A 15749-nucleotide genomic window follows, 5' to 3' on the forward strand; every position below is an offset into this window, starting at 1 on the left:
GCCTATATCTAGACCCATAAAATCTCTTTTCACAATAACAACTAACACAAAATGGCCACATTGAAGTCGGTTCATATTTACTTGACTGATGTAAACACTCAGGTACATTACCCGATACCTTTCAGTAGTAAATGATGAGAAACAGTGTGTTGATCTAAATCTTGCCCATCAGTTATACCTTTCATGACTCAGTGCTCGACTTTTCAGCATAAACTTTGACTCATTTCTTCAAACTGTGAGCTAAAGAGACATTTCCCATTTGTCTCAAGTAGCAGTCTGACTGCCTGGCACTTCAAAACAAGTGTGTTTTTCTATCTGTCTGTGTGTTTGTCAGGATGCATGCAGAGGACCACATTGCATTACAGGATACAGGAAGTCGAAGAGGTTTAAAATGAGAGGGACAGACCACATCTGTAGAGATGAGTGATTTAGAGGTAAAATTCTGCTTATTTTCTCATGACAGTGTTTTTGACCAAAGTGAGAAACATCAAACGTCATCAAAGATTCGGCTTCGAGAAGAAGACATTGAGAGGTACCTTCCACCGGTATGTCTGTGGGGGAAGGAAACAAAGGAGTGAGTGCATGCAGAGCAAGGAAGGAAAAAAAAAAACTCATGACAATAGAGTGAAGCGGTAAAGAGGATTTTTGTTGGCAAAAACCCAGAGCCGAGTTAGCAATTTAGCACTTCTGGTTTCATCATCCTGAAGCACTGGGTTTTTTTGTTAAATGCCTGTAATAATTCTGTGGTTGACACAAGTTCAAGAAATGTTTTAATTGTATTATATGTGACCCTGGACCACAAAACCACTTTGAAATTGAGATTCATAAATCATCTGAAATGATTTATTACAGATGAATAGATAAGATTTCCATTGATGTTTGGTTTGTTAGGACAGGACAATATTTGGCTGAGATACAACTATTTGAAAATCTGGAATCTTGAGGGTGCAACAAATCTAAATATTGAAGTTGTCCAGATGAAGTTCTTAGCAATGCATATTACTAATCGAAAAGTTAAGTTTTTATTTATTAATGGTAGGAAATAAACATCTTCATGGAACATGATCTTTACGTAATATATTAATGATTTTTGGAATAAAAGAAAAATAAATAATATTGATGGCTAATGGCTACAAATATGTCACATATGACACATATAATACAAAATTATATTATCATGATGAACAAGATCATACGAATCATAAGCTTTTCTTGGTAACGGAACTTATTTTCTGCAATAACCCAAAAGCCAATTTGTCGAGGGAACAAGGGTGAAACTAACTTTCCGGGTGGCCAACAAAAATATTGTATTACTGCAGCACTCAAAAAACTCAAACTAACCTGCCAGGTTCAGATTGCAAAGGGTCATCATTGAGTTTTTCAGCATTAAAGTCCAACGGCTCTGCGTCCTGCAAAAACTCAATGCTGTCTCGTCCTGTCTGGCTGCTGCTACGGGTGTACTTGGCCTCTGTGCATAAAAATGAAGGGATAAATATGACTGCTTCTTTGCAAAATTCACTTAACAAATACTCTAAAGGAAATCTAGAGGACACATGTCTTATTGGGCATTAAACATACGCTGGTTTGTGTTTGAATTTAGGGTTTCGCCATAGTTGGTTTCCTTCATCTCAGACATGGGCATCCGGTTTCTGGCAGCAATCTCATCACTTTGTGCATAACGCTCTCTCCATTCCTGTCATATACGAATAATCATATTACTGTAATATGTATCATTAGAGTAATTCTATGTATATATTACTCTGTACTATTTATAACTCACTCTTCGTCTGTTCTCCCCATCTTCTATTCTTTGGCGTTTTCTTCTTTCTATGCAAAAAACAAAAACAAAATAAGTCAGATACATGTCCTCATTTAATACCGGATGGGACTGTGTTAAATGTTCGTGTAAGTGTCAGCGGTAACTACCCCACTGACGCACTGAGGTTTTCACCACTGCAGAAAGTAGAGCTGTAGCAATGAGCAAAAGGGATTTCTGTCTGAATCCATATTTATTTCTAACCAAAGAAACCACAGGAGACAGGGTCACCTTATTTTTATACTACAAACAGATGAGCTTGACATGCAATTTTTTTCTTGTTCTTACAATAGTTTTTTTTTTTATTAGTCCTTTAGATAAGTATAAATTAGGCCTGTGAATAAATTTCTTTACAAAAAATAGAATATCATTTAGTTATATAATAATCTTATATTTAAGCTACCGTAATGTATTTAATGTAATAATGTATGTATATTATATATATATATATATATATATATATATATATATATATATATATAGTGTTGTCAAACGATTAATCACCTTCAAAAGTTTTTGTTTACATAATGTGTGTATACTGTGTATATTATGTATATATAAATACAAACAAATACAAATACAAACAAATACACTTATATAAGATGTAAATAAATATATAAAGTGTAAACATTTGTTTTGTATGCATTGCATGTGTTAATATTTATATATACATAATAAAAATATACAGTACACATAAATATATTATGTAAACAAAAACTTATTTTGGATGCGATATATATATATATATATATATATATGAAGAGTTCAGATGCAAAAGCTTCCATCCAAAAGTGCCATCTGAAATTTTCATCTAAAATTAGGATTTTTACTTTAATGACAATGTGCAGGTCCTTTTCCAGGCTATTAAAGTGAAATAACTGAACATAAATATAGGAGCCTGATAAAAATCCAAATTTTAAATGAAAATTTCAGATGGCACTTAGAGGCTTTTGCATCTGAACTCTTCATATATATATATACACACACACACACACACACACACACACACACACACACACACACACACACACACACACACAGTACCGTCGCAAGGGCTGTGCCAAGTGTGCGACCGCACAGGACCTCACGCCTCTAGAGGGCCTTGCTCCTGGCCTGGATTTTATTTTGTTTATGTCTAATTGTTATTACTGTTTTTCAACCCATTTTGTCCTTTGAATGACTAAAATAGTCATAGCTGATAGACAGTATAAGACTCTGTGTGTAATAATCAGTAAAGCTGTTTGTTGTTAGGATGACAGCATTTCACCCATACTTTTTTTACACCCCCATGGGCTAGGCTTCGGACCAATTTTTTCCTGTCATAATTCAGACACAGACTGGGCCTCGGGCCTGTTTTAGGCTGCTCCTTATTTTTATATTTTAGACATCCATCAAATAGTGATGAAAAAAATTGCCATGCTGGTGGAAACAACATGAGACTGTGCTGCTGCAATTGTCAAGAGCGGCTCGATGGTGATTATTGTTCCGCAGCAGCAGCGTAGCTGAACAGTTCTGCATTCAAATGCACGCAATATGCTTAAACTTACTGCAAAGCATTAGCAAAAGTAATTACCATGAATGTGTCAGGGGGAAATAGGAAGGAGATATTGGAATCATTTACTAATAAATAATGTTTTCTGAGTCTGTGTCGCAAGGATGAAGTTGCCGATCCTGAGTCGCCATCTCCTCATTAGATGTGCCTTTAGAGAGAAATGCATCTTACGTATTATGATTTTAATGAAAGAGGTTGCATTTTTAATTTTTTCCCCCTTAAATAGCAATTTAAAGCTTTCTATATTTATTTTTCATGTCTGAATGTAGGCCATTCGCTGAGTTTCGGTACATTTTTGTAAAGCGCTCCTGTTCAAGACGAGATGGCAGAAAGCACATCATGATTATCCTCTTTATTTTATAAAAGCACAACGTTTTGTTGATTTTGTGAGTGCACACAAATAAAAGTAGACCCTTTACAGTTACAAATAATGCATTGCTCTTACCTTTATGAGAAAAAACTATCGCATATCCACTGAAAAATTGCTGATCACACTGGCGTCTCCATGTCCTGCAAAGCCCGCTTTAGCTTGCACTTTCCACACAAACTACTGAATATAGTGCACATCTATCTAAGTTTAATGTTTAAACTGTTTTATATCTATGGATTTTATTTTTTAGGCAAGTTGTGATGGTTTGAGAAGGCTAAATTGATCAAACATAGGCTCACTGTTGGACACTGGCCGCTTAGTCATTACTTTAGAAAACAAAAACTTATACTTAATGAAAAAAAAAAAGGTCCGTTTTTCTAAATTAACTTATTAAAAAAAATATAAACTCGCCTAAAGGATTATTAGGAACACCCGTTCAATTTCTCATTAATGCAATTATCTAATCAACCAATCACAAGGCAGTTGCTTCAATGCATTTAGGGGTGTGGTCCTGGTCAAGACAGTCCCCTGAACTCCTAACTGAATGTCAGAATGGGAAAGAAAGGTGATTTAAGCAATTTTGAGCGTGGCATGGTTGTTGGTGCCAGACGGGCCGGTCTGAGTATTTCACAATCTGCTCAGTTACTGGGATTTTCAGTTACAACCATTTCTAAGGTTTTATATATATATATATATATATATATATTTTTTTTTTTTTTTTTTTTTTTTACTAAATCTACAAATATAAACAACTGACCTCTGTGCAGGAGTTCTCTGCCTTCATCTATGAGGTCAGAAGTCATTTCGGTGTCTCCCATGAACTGCTGGAAACCCAGAAGGTTCAGGCAACGTGTGCCCAGACTGCACAGAAATCAGTAAGAAACTACAGCGTGACATTTGACACATAATATCCATCATAAGACTCTTCTGTCTGATGATTTATAGCAAATATTAAGACTAACCTGAAGTATGTAGCAAAGCAGAATATGACGATCAGCATTGGGTAATAGATGTAGAAGCCATTGACAATGAAGGATAGGACGCGCATAGAACCCATGATCTACAACATAACGTTAATATTTATTAGTAATAAGACATTTCAAAATAATGCTCTTAACATTTGATCAGCTGTACTGTAGCTGTAGTCAAGTCCAGCTTTGTCGAGTCCAAGTCAAGACCGAGTCCAAATGAGAGAGAGAAAAAAAGATCTTCTTCAAGACCACATACTTAACTACTGATAATGTATGTGTTGCGAGAGACAGCATAGCTCCTATTCTTAGAAAATAATTTTACATTATCATTTGAAATGATCAAAAAGCATGTGCAAAGTAACAACTCTGATAGACCGGGGTCTCAAAACTAGATCCTGGAGGGACAATGCTCTGCAGAGTTTAGCTCCAACTGGCCTTAACACTATCTGGAAGTTACTAGTGTGTCTAGTAAGAGCTTGATTAGCTGGCTCAAGTGTGTATAATAAGGGTTGGAGCTAAACTCTAAAGGACACTGGCCATCTAAGACCAAGTTTGGAGCTGTAGGGTCAAATTATTTGTATGTACTTTATTTAATTAATAATGCTGCTGTTTACTGACATTATGTCTGTGGTTAAAAATTAAAATGACTGATGCCTTGGCGCAGCACACACACACGCAAAGCTCGGGATATGACGCATGCGCGCAGTTAAGGCTAGAAGGGATACGTTTGGCTCTACTGGGCACGTGCACATTAATACAGCAAAATTTTTGTCGTACTGTACTAGGGCTTTGTGCGCATTGAATGGATTCAGTCATGTTAAAATGATCACTAAACGTTTGTCTGCTTGCATGATACATATTATTTTAGAAATTATTAATTATTTTAGTTTAACACAACATACTTTTCAGTGATAACTATGAAAAAAAAGATTAAAAAAAGTCATAACGGTTTTATAAAGTAACTGTACGGCATTGTAGCCGAATGCAGGTATGAAAAATCTTGTGATTGTTACGGATACAAATACTGGCTGTCACATGAAAATTCAAATATGTAATGTCATAATTAAAAAGTTTACATTAAAATTTACATATGTAATTGTTGCATAAGGCTATAAATTAATACGCGTTTATTGATTATCATGTGTTTTCATTTACAATAGCATGAACCACAAGTAGTCGAGTAACATTTATTTAATTAAAAAAAAAACGACTAGTAGGAATCAGTAGTCTTGCAATTGTACAACATTAACATTATTTTACTTTTTTGCACAAGAGCTTTTGGCGAGTCCAATGACAAAGTCAGAGTGCAAACACCTACGAGTCCGAGACAAGTCCGAGACCATAGAAAAATGTCTCGAGTCCGGACTGTACTATTAGTGTCTCACATATTAAAATAATTCTGTACATTTCAGATAATGCTAAAAACTCACAGAGGTGTATGCCGTCTGCTCCTTTGCTTGATGGGATATGGCAGAATCCATGTGAATCAGTCCCAGGAAGTTTAGACAAAGCGGGGGTGTCAAGCGACAAAAAAGCCTAGTAAACAACAAACAGGCAGAGATGCTAAACTAAGGGTAGAGTTCACTTACAATACAGTTCAGTTTAATTCACTGAATGCTGCTATCTGTGAAACATACATGCCGCTGAACTGCAGGCTGTAAGCATCGGTTTGGTGATGTGAGGCCAGGTAGTAGTAGTTGAAGACTCGAATGCGAAACACAGTGGAGTAGACACAGGTGCAGAGGAAAAAGATGGTAATGAAGCACGCCATCTACAGGACAAAATGACAATGTTAGGTTGTTTCAGATAATGCCACTGGCAAACCTACATCCTACATCATACTGTGTCAGTAAGCTCTTAGATTTGGTGTATTGCAGGAGTCGGTAACCTTTTTGACAGAAAGTGTATAAAATAAATGAATTAATCAGAATCAGAATGCTTTCACATACAAGGAGTCTGTCTTGCTGACGAGCTTCCAGTGCACAGACAGAATAACAGCAACAAGACAAAATAAATAAATTACTAAAAATAAATACATATAAAAATACCAAATATTCAAATTAGACAACAGACAATCTATGTAATTTAACAGGCAATCTACAATTTAAAAAATAAAATTTAAATTTCAACTTAAATAGAAGTGATTTTTTTCAAACTTAATATGTTTAGAATTACTTTAGATTCATTAAACTGATCAAAATTCACATTAGAAAAAGGTCCTGTCATGTCTCAAACATAAACAAGTAGATGTTGCTTTTGTGCAAGAAAGCCATGTAACATAACACTAAAATAAAAAAAAGATTGTTTGGCACATGTATTTTATTTATCATTCATGAGAAAACAAAATGGGGTAATGATCCTAATAAATATGAGGCTTTAATTAAATTTTTTTATGTTAACAGAAGCTAAAGATGATGCTGGAAGGATTAGATGTATATAAAATGTCATTAAAGTGGAGTTAAAGTGATATGTAATGTATATGCCCCCAGTAAGCAGATCCAGGTTTTATTAATAAGATGAACAAGATTCTTGGGGACAAAGAGAGGCAAATCATTTTGGCAGGGGACTTTAATCAGGTTATGGATGGGGTTTTGGATAAGAGCAAATATCTAGGACTAGGTTTTACGAAGGAGGTGAAAAAGTGGGCAAGCTGCTTTCCAGACAATTAACACAACAAAACACTGCTAACATTATTCCGGCCATTAAGAAAGGGAATATTATGGAATCATTGACAAAGGAAATAAATGAGGTTTTTCAGAAGTTCAATAAAGAATTATATACATCTTCAGGTAGCTCGAATGAAGAAAAACTGAAGAAAAAAAAATTCTAATATCAAGTTACCTACATTATGTTTATGTCTTGCAATCAAAGTTTCAAACACTCCCATTACACAAGAAGAGGTCAAAGCTGCAATAATCTCTGAGCAGACGGGTTTCCATCAGAATACTACAAAAAACATATTGGCTCCAATCATGGAAGCATTGATAACACCGATACCTAAAAAGGATAGGGATTTAACGGATCCTGCTAATTTTAGATCAGTAAGCCTTATTAATGTGGATTGTAAGGTGCTGGAAAAAAATTTGGCTTCATGGCTGGAGAAGGTTCTGCCAGGTATAATTCATAAAGACCAAGTGGGCTTCATCAAGGGGAGGTCATCAGCCATTAACGTGAGAAAGCTAATTCATTTGATGTGGCTAAATGCTTCAGAAAACACCCCGATTGCAGCTATATCCTCAGACGCCAAAAAGGCTTTCGACAGGGTGGAGTGGGGCTTTTGACCACAGTCCTGTCGAATTTCAGGTTTGGTCATAATTTTAGACCTGGCTTAGTTAATTATATAAAAATCCTAGAGTGGCAGCCCTAGATATAAGTGCATTATCGCCACCTAAGTCTGCGATCCGGCATAATACAAGAAGAAGAAGAAGAATGCCTCACACGCTTGCTGCTGTGAAACGTATTCAGAAGAGTTCTAACAGTTCAGATATGTGTGAATCAGAGGTTAAAAAACTATATAAATACTATTCAGTATCTTACACAGACTGATCTTTTTGTGTCTTTACACATCGATGTATCGTCACGAGCTGCAGGGTTTAATATGGATTTTGTTACCATTTGCCATGCACTGTACGACTGAGAGACTGCAACATCTGAAGCTAAAAATCATAATTTGTGTTCTACTGAAGAAACAAAGTCACCTACATCTTGGAAGCCCTGAGGGTAGGCAGAAAAACAACTGATTTTCATTTTTTGGTGAATTATCCCTTTAAGATTGATCGTATCATGGGGGTCAGGAAGATCTCACACAATTGGAAATGCCCCAAAACCCCTGTTTTGAAAGATTGGATGGATGAGATGAAATTGCATTTTGGGGAGACTGCAGAATGAGGGAGAAATGAACAAAACATGGGATCATTCTTTGGCAGCATATTAAAATGGTGTGAAGGGCAGGACTGCTTAACAACGGTTTAATTTCCATGTGTTGGTTTGTTTAAATTGATGGTGACGAGTGGCTGAATTTTTTAATGAATTGAAAAGGTAAATATTGAGTACTGTGGTGATGTACGAGGTTTTGACTTGAGCAATAAATAAAAAAAATACTTAAATTATATTTAATGAGACTTAATTATTAAAAAATAAAATAATATGTATCACAGTTTCTACAAGAATTGTTTTTTTTTTTTAACATTGATAATAATCAGAGCTTTTTCTTAAGCACCAAGTCAGAATGATTTCTGAAGGATCATGTTATACTGAAGGCTGAAGTAATGGCTGCTGAAAATTCAGCTTTGCTATATAAAATTATAATAAAATGTTATAAAATGTTTTCAAATAGAAAACACTTATTTTAAATCGTTATAATATTTTACAGTAATACCGTTTTATTGTATTTATGATTAAATCCAGGCTTATTGAGCATTAGAGACTCCTTTTTAAAAAGTTATATCTTACCAACACCGAATGTTTTTACTACTACTACTGTACTGTACACACACACACACAGTAATTGAGGATCTTATTTGATTCAATAGAGACCTTGAACCAAAAAGAACATGCATGTATATATTTAATCAGAGATTTTCCTAGATTAGAGCCCTAAGCTCTAAGCAGACTCACCTCAATGTACAGGTAGTTGTAATCCCTCTCAGCAAGCTGGATAAACACAGCAAAGAGTGACAGAACAGGACGAGTGCTGAAGAAAGTGCACTCGGACCAAACCACAGCCATCGAAAAGAGTGCCAGAACCACAGACAGTACACGGTAAAACCACTGCTTCATCAAACACTCCCAGTACCACTCTGATGAAGAAAACAAAAGAATTAGAGGCAGGGTCAACACTGACATCTGGTTCAACTACATCATATCCACATCTATTAGAGCACCTACCCACTGAAGGAGTATAAATGTAGCGTCTGAACCAGCCTACAGGTTCTGGAGGTGCAAAGCTGTGAACGAACTGCCGAGAGGTGCTGGTTTCGTTCTTAGCAACGTCCTCGAGATGAAAAGCCTGTTCCAGCAATATTTGCCACTGAACGCGGGTGCGATTGTGTCGCTGCACGGCATAAATCACCTGAGAAACTTGCCGTTAGTATTATTTCAGAGCAAAAGAAAACACAGAGAAACACTTGAGCATTACCTGCTTGTGTAGTTTGGAAAGGCTTCTTTCAGTAGGATATGCGTTTTGTTTATCATCAAAATCCTCATCCACGTTCCTGCCCATTTTCTCCTGATATTCAACTGGACACTAAAAACAATTAGCAGATTTATATTAAAAAGAGTGGCATGATTACTTCAAATAACATAAATACATAAAAAATGAACCTAAAGCTTGCTATCATGTTGTCCTCTCACCTTTCGGAGAATGGTGTCCACGTTCTTCCTAAATGGATGATTATATTTGATCGATTCATTGATTTTTCTCACTTCCTATGATAAAAATACAAACATCTAAAACATTGCACTAAACAGAATCAGATCTGACATTACCTTTCAAAAACCAGCTCATCTGTGCTCATATAGCATGAACAGATGTTTTTTTTACAGTTTATAAACACACATGGCTTTCACCTCCATGACATCTTCTAGGTTCTCCTCCGAATCTGCCTTCTCTGTCATGAGCTTGGCCGCTTTGAAGTAAGTCTTGATGAGGAGGTGTCCCTGGCGCGAGGCATCCCAGTACGAACGAGGAATCTCGACCAGGCCATAGCCCAACAGCAACACTAGAAGAAACAGACCCCAAGTGTTGGCCGCAGTGATGCCGATGGTTTGCAGCTCATACCTGAAACAGAAAAGAAAAGTCAGTATGAACAGAATTTTGTGACAACAATGGGAAAATATTCTGGATTGTTTTACAGACCAGGTGATGTGCCACTGAAAATGCACAGCCACGTAAATGAGAAGAGAGCCAAAGATGAAAAGGTATGTGCCATAATAGATCGCATTCTCAATGAGAGCCGTCTTGATCTTTCCAGCAATGGAGAATCCTCCAGAACGGGCATACGACTGCATGAATGGCAGAAGGAGCCTTGAAAGATAAACACTGTTATTAACCACTATTCTTACAGCATAGTTATTTATGCATTATTTAAACCAATGGTCTACAGAAAATTTGTTTACTGTGAAAAGTGCTACTTGAAAAAATGAGAAATAAACTGAATGGCGGGAGCTGGCTGTTGAAGCCACGCCCACCTAGCACGACGGCGGTGTCAGCAGCGGTGTCACTCAAGTGGCCTCGCCCTTAATTATGCAGCCCTTTAAGGCTTAATATAAATTAAATGTATTAGTTATAATTAAAAAATTCACCCCCTCATACTAATCATGAAGGGCAAAATTAGCTTTATAAAGCAGACACATTTTTTTGATTATTATTAATATTTAACTAGCCAAGTGTGGGCTTAGTGTGCGTTAAGGGCACTGTGCTTTGGCATTTTTAAGAACTGGAACAGTCTTGCGCACTTGCTTCCTGTCACGTACACACACTCTCAAGTGGCCAAGACCACAAGTGTGGGTTTTGGACAGGGCAATTTAAATGTTTAAACACCAAGTTTTTATATTGGTGGGACTCCAGCTTTGTTTCTGTTGACAGATTGAGAAGACGATTGGTGCATGCTGTATTTCCAAATGCATGTTAAAAGTGACCCAAACTTGGAGCACAGGCCGAGATGATTTAATGTAGAACAGCATTTAATGAGAACTCAGCTGCTCATCTGATCATAAGCTGCTCATGTGTAAATTCACACTGAAAAAAGCAGCACAAACATTCATTAAATTAAATCGCAGTCTTTACAATATCTCTTTTTTATATAAACAATTCATCTTAAAGCCCTGGAACAGACTTGTGTAGTAACAGTGACAAATAATTATCAGGAATTATCAAGTTTGAAAAGGACAAAGCTTTCTCACCATGTAAGACACTGTGAGGTCCAATAAACAACCCTCCAGAACACAGGCATGATGCCATCTGGAATGTAGCTCCATGGTTTATAGCACACACTTTGGTTGCTTTGGATAAAGGGACAGAATAGAAGTTCACAAACATGCAATATAAGAGTTTTGTGCTCAATCATAACAGGCCTTACTGAATATATGGGCTGCAGGTGAACTCATAGGTCTACCTTTTACTGGGTGAGATGGAAGTATTTGGAGTAGTCTGGTTTGAAAGGACAGGGCTCACAGAGGGCAACTGGGCATGTGCTTCATGATCAATTAAACACTGCTTGTAGATCGTCTGAAATTCAATTGCACAAGTTGCTGAGTTGCATCTGGAATGAATTGCACTGAACACTTCTACAGGGCTCTCAAGTCTCAGACATTCACTGTGAGACACATGACACGCATTTCAGCCAGTTCACATGCTCTTGTTTTTCCAGCACCAAGAAGTAAGGGATAATTTGTCCTGCTATATATACAATTAATAGACGAGGCGCAGACATACGGAGGAAAGTTCTCTGCTGAGTTCATAGCCATCTCAGTTATACAGAGTGAAATGCCACCTACCAGCCAATCAGAAATTACAATGTTGTTGTTTCCATGTAAATTAGGTGATCCCACTGCAAGTGCGTTTCTTACCAAGCAACATGGATGCGTGCACACATAAAACGCAAGTTGAAAGAGCATGATCCGATTGAATGATGTAGGTAACTCCTTAATTTTTTTTTTTGCATTATGATTTTATGATTCCTGGAATAAATCACTTACCTGTGATCTAAGATAGTGAGAGCTGATGTTGCGAAGCCAAATTGGTGCTAAATGATTATTGATATCAAGTCAAAAACTCCAACTGCTTTGCAACCAGAAGCTTTAACTTAGCTTTGGCTCACAGAAACTAAGGAAAGTGCTAGAGATTTTATAACAAAAGTCAGGCAAATTAAACTAAATAAATTGATTTTTCTATATTTCTTTTTAAAGTTCCAAAAATACAAAGACATTTGGCCCCAAACATGCCAACATACAGTATTGCAGAACTTGCCCTGAGTATGTCAAGCTGTGTGAAGCCTGTGTGTGAGAAAGTGAGGGAGAGAGAGAGAGAGAGAGAGAGAGAGAGAGAGAGAGAGAGAGAGAAGGTGAGAGTACACATTTCAGCTTTTAAATGTTTTTTTTTTCTTTGTTGTGTTTGTTGGCCGTTTTCATGTCTTGGTGACAGCTGTAGGACTCTCATCTAAAGCACTGTGGCTTCCCTACTTAAATGCAGATGCAGAGATAATTTTCAGCATGGTTTATTTGAACAAAACCAAAACTAGGAAAAGTTTGACTCTGGATGGAACGCTATTATCAATCATGATGGTGCTTTATGTGGGAGCCCTCTACCCCTGTCATCAGGCATCAAAATGTGCAACAAATACTTCCAACAGAAAAAAAAACATAAACCGTAATCTACTCTCTCTCTCTCTCTCTCACACACACACACACACACACACACACAAACACACACACACACACACTGCTTGACATACATCCACAGGACAAGTTCTGCAATCCTACTGTATGTCCTGATGTTCAGTTGATTTATTATTTTTGATAGATTTGTAATACATTTTGAAATGCATAAATCTATTTATTTTATTTGGATGAATTTGTCTGTCTTTTATCAGATTGACCGTTTTTATAATTTCTATTTGTGCTGGTCAATTATGAACAACAGGTGAAATTGAACTGCCAGCCAATATTTAAGTGGCTCCTCCCCAAACGGATGTAATCTCAATCCAAACTCTTGTTATAACTTGAGAGCCCTGTTTTTATTAAATGTGAGCCACACTAACCGTGCTGACATCCAGGGGAAGAATGAAGACGATGAGAAAGCATAAATACCAAGCCAGCAGTGTGCCAAAGAGAACCATACGCTGCTGCTTCTTGAAGTCGCCATACCGATGCAGGAGGAAGAGAGCCAGGAAAAAGACAACCACAATCTCTATTCCCAGTGCTGCCCCGCTCATAGTGCACACCGCACTCACTCTTCCAGAGACTGAGAACTACTGCAAACAGAGGAAGACAAAGACCAAAAAAAAAAACAAAAAAACAAAAAAAAAACCATTAAAAACCACATTAAGTGAAAGTTGGGGAGGGGGATTAATAAAAACTTCAATTTCTGCATATTAAAGATAAAAAAAAAATCCAAAACAACATCAAAATCTACACTGAGGACAGTACAAATCTACATAATCTATAAACAATTGTATAACTTGTAATTTAGAAGATTGTTTAAGGTTATGAGTTTTTTTTTATTTTTATTATTGATTCCAATGAACTGTTTGACAGTGGAGCGTTTTATATGGTTACAAAACAAAAGTGCCCCAACAGGTAAAACTGCTCCTCATTAAAATATGTAGGCTTCTTAATGTGACTCAAACAATTCATGACAGCAGTTTCTGCATCTCATAAACTCTTGTATTTTTCCTTATTTAAAAGTAAGGCCTAATTAGGAGTCATTTCTTTATTCATTCGCGCCTGAATAACCTCATGTAACTAGACAATCAAGTTATTTTAGCAACTCGTTTTTTTCAGACAGAACAGGTTCTTCTGAGCTTCTTAATGCGTGTTGAACTCGTGAACGCATTTCTATTACTGACACTGGAATTCAACTGTTCAACGAGTCACTGACTCGAGAATCGACTCAGACTGATTCAGTTCGGTTCGTAAACAAATCGCTTAGGGCATTGTAAACTGTAGGGAGCATTTGCACCATGTTCGTTCACAATGCTTTAAGGAATCCAGCCCGACTGGTTTTGAATCGGGTTTTTAAACCAATTCATCAAAAAGATCCGACACATAAGAATTATTTATTTACGAATCAGACATCGCTAGGAAAAAGCATACATACAAGCCTAATACATTACGTGCAGGTCGTTCCTACACCACGGGTTTACAACAACGCCTGCTTTCATCGCAAACAGATCTGTCAATAAAAATCTCCAGCTGATCTTGCACGGTGTCCGTGTTTTGCTCTGAATCACGGGGATCAAATCTATTCGCCTTACCTCAGATCTGCTGCAGAGAAATATGAGACGCAGTTAAACATATATACCGATTCATTTCCAAAGTAAAGACAAATCAAGAGCATTGCTTGATGATAAACTACCTGGAGGAAATCCACATTTCACGCATCTGACGTGTTTTATGGGCGGTGGCCTATTTTCTTCTGCTGTTTACAGAAGAGACGCCATAGGAGCATGTCGCCAACTACTGCGAATGAGTACAAATAACTTCATATGCAATATTACATAGCTTCATCAACAAAAAGGACGATTTCGACAGGCTACAAAATTTCACCTATAAAAAAAAAAAAAAACACTACTTCAGATTGTCTTTCTGGGTCAGAAGCTTTGTGTGTGTGTGTGTGTGTGATTACGCCTTCAATTTCCTAGCTGTTAATTAGATCTAAAAAAATATATATATATATTGTAAAATGATTCTTTAATTTTCATTAAAATGGCTTGTAGAAATAAAACTGATTCTGCCTAGAAGAAAAATGCGATTCTGCGACAAGTACGAAGGCAAAGCCAGTCTTGTCAAGTCCCTTTCAAGGATTTCTATAATCTTTGGTCCTGTAGAGGGAGCCAAATACAAGAGTCCGTTTAGATCGAATAGAAGTGAATGGCAGAGAAACCTTAATACACTAATAAACTATATATAGCCATTCTACAGAATCGGTGAAAACCACTATCCCACAACCAAAAAAACACATTTAGAAAGCATTTAAGTATTCAAATATTAGATGTTTATTAAGATCCTTCTATTAGCTTTTGAACATCACAATAACATTTAAAATATTAGAAATTAATATTAGTAGCTTAATATATACAAAACCATCATTTATTGGTTACTCTCAGTTGGGAGGTGGCTGTCATGAACCCTGACCTCTAAATTTCAACTTATGAAAATGATTTTGAAATTATTTTTTGTATTTTTTCTTCCATTGTTGTTTTTAAAAGTATCTTTTTGATTCTTTTAAAAAGTAACATTAAAGATAAATACATAAAATTATATATATATAAAATTATATATACCATTAACTGTTGGGGAATTTACAGTTAAAAACCAAGG

At 36.4% G+C, this 15749-nt stretch overlaps 1 protein-coding gene across 5 annotated transcripts; it reads right to left on the reverse strand.

Annotated features, from left to right (window-relative positions):
- Positions 1-60: 60 nt before the first annotated feature.
- On the reverse strand, positions 61-14983 carry LOC113038618 (LMBR1 domain-containing protein 2-B-like). Of its 5 annotated transcripts, XM_026196191.1 has the most exons (19): positions 14785-14887; positions 14684-14693; positions 13469-13681; positions 11825-11937; positions 11613-11711; positions 10567-10734; positions 10278-10488; positions 10062-10136; positions 9847-9954; positions 9597-9780; positions 9327-9508; positions 6347-6480; positions 6140-6245; positions 4701-4798; positions 4496-4599; positions 1781-1827; positions 1579-1693; positions 1342-1468; positions 61-551 (listed from the first exon to the last, which is right to left on the reverse strand). In XM_026196191.1, exons 3-19 carry the CDS (start codon positions 13640-13642, stop codon positions 488-490), a joined length of 2109 nt encoding a protein of 702 aa, XP_026051976.1. In that variant the 5' UTR covers positions 13643-13681; positions 14684-14693; positions 14785-14887; the 3' UTR covers positions 61-487. The 5 variants fall into 5 exon arrangements, with proteins under 5 accessions (XP_026051976.1, XP_026051974.1, XP_026051975.1 ...); XM_026196189.1 differs by lacking the exon at positions 14684-14693 and having other exon boundaries at positions 14785-14983; XM_026196190.1 differs by having other exon boundaries at positions 13469-13678; positions 14684-14888.
- Between the last annotated feature and the right edge of the window lie 766 nt (positions 14984-15749).

This window comes from Carassius auratus, chromosome 21 (assembly GCF_003368295.1).
Source record: "Carassius auratus strain Wakin chromosome 21, ASM336829v1, whole genome shotgun sequence".
NCBI lineage: Eukaryota > Metazoa > Chordata > Actinopteri > Cypriniformes > Cyprinidae > Carassius > Carassius auratus.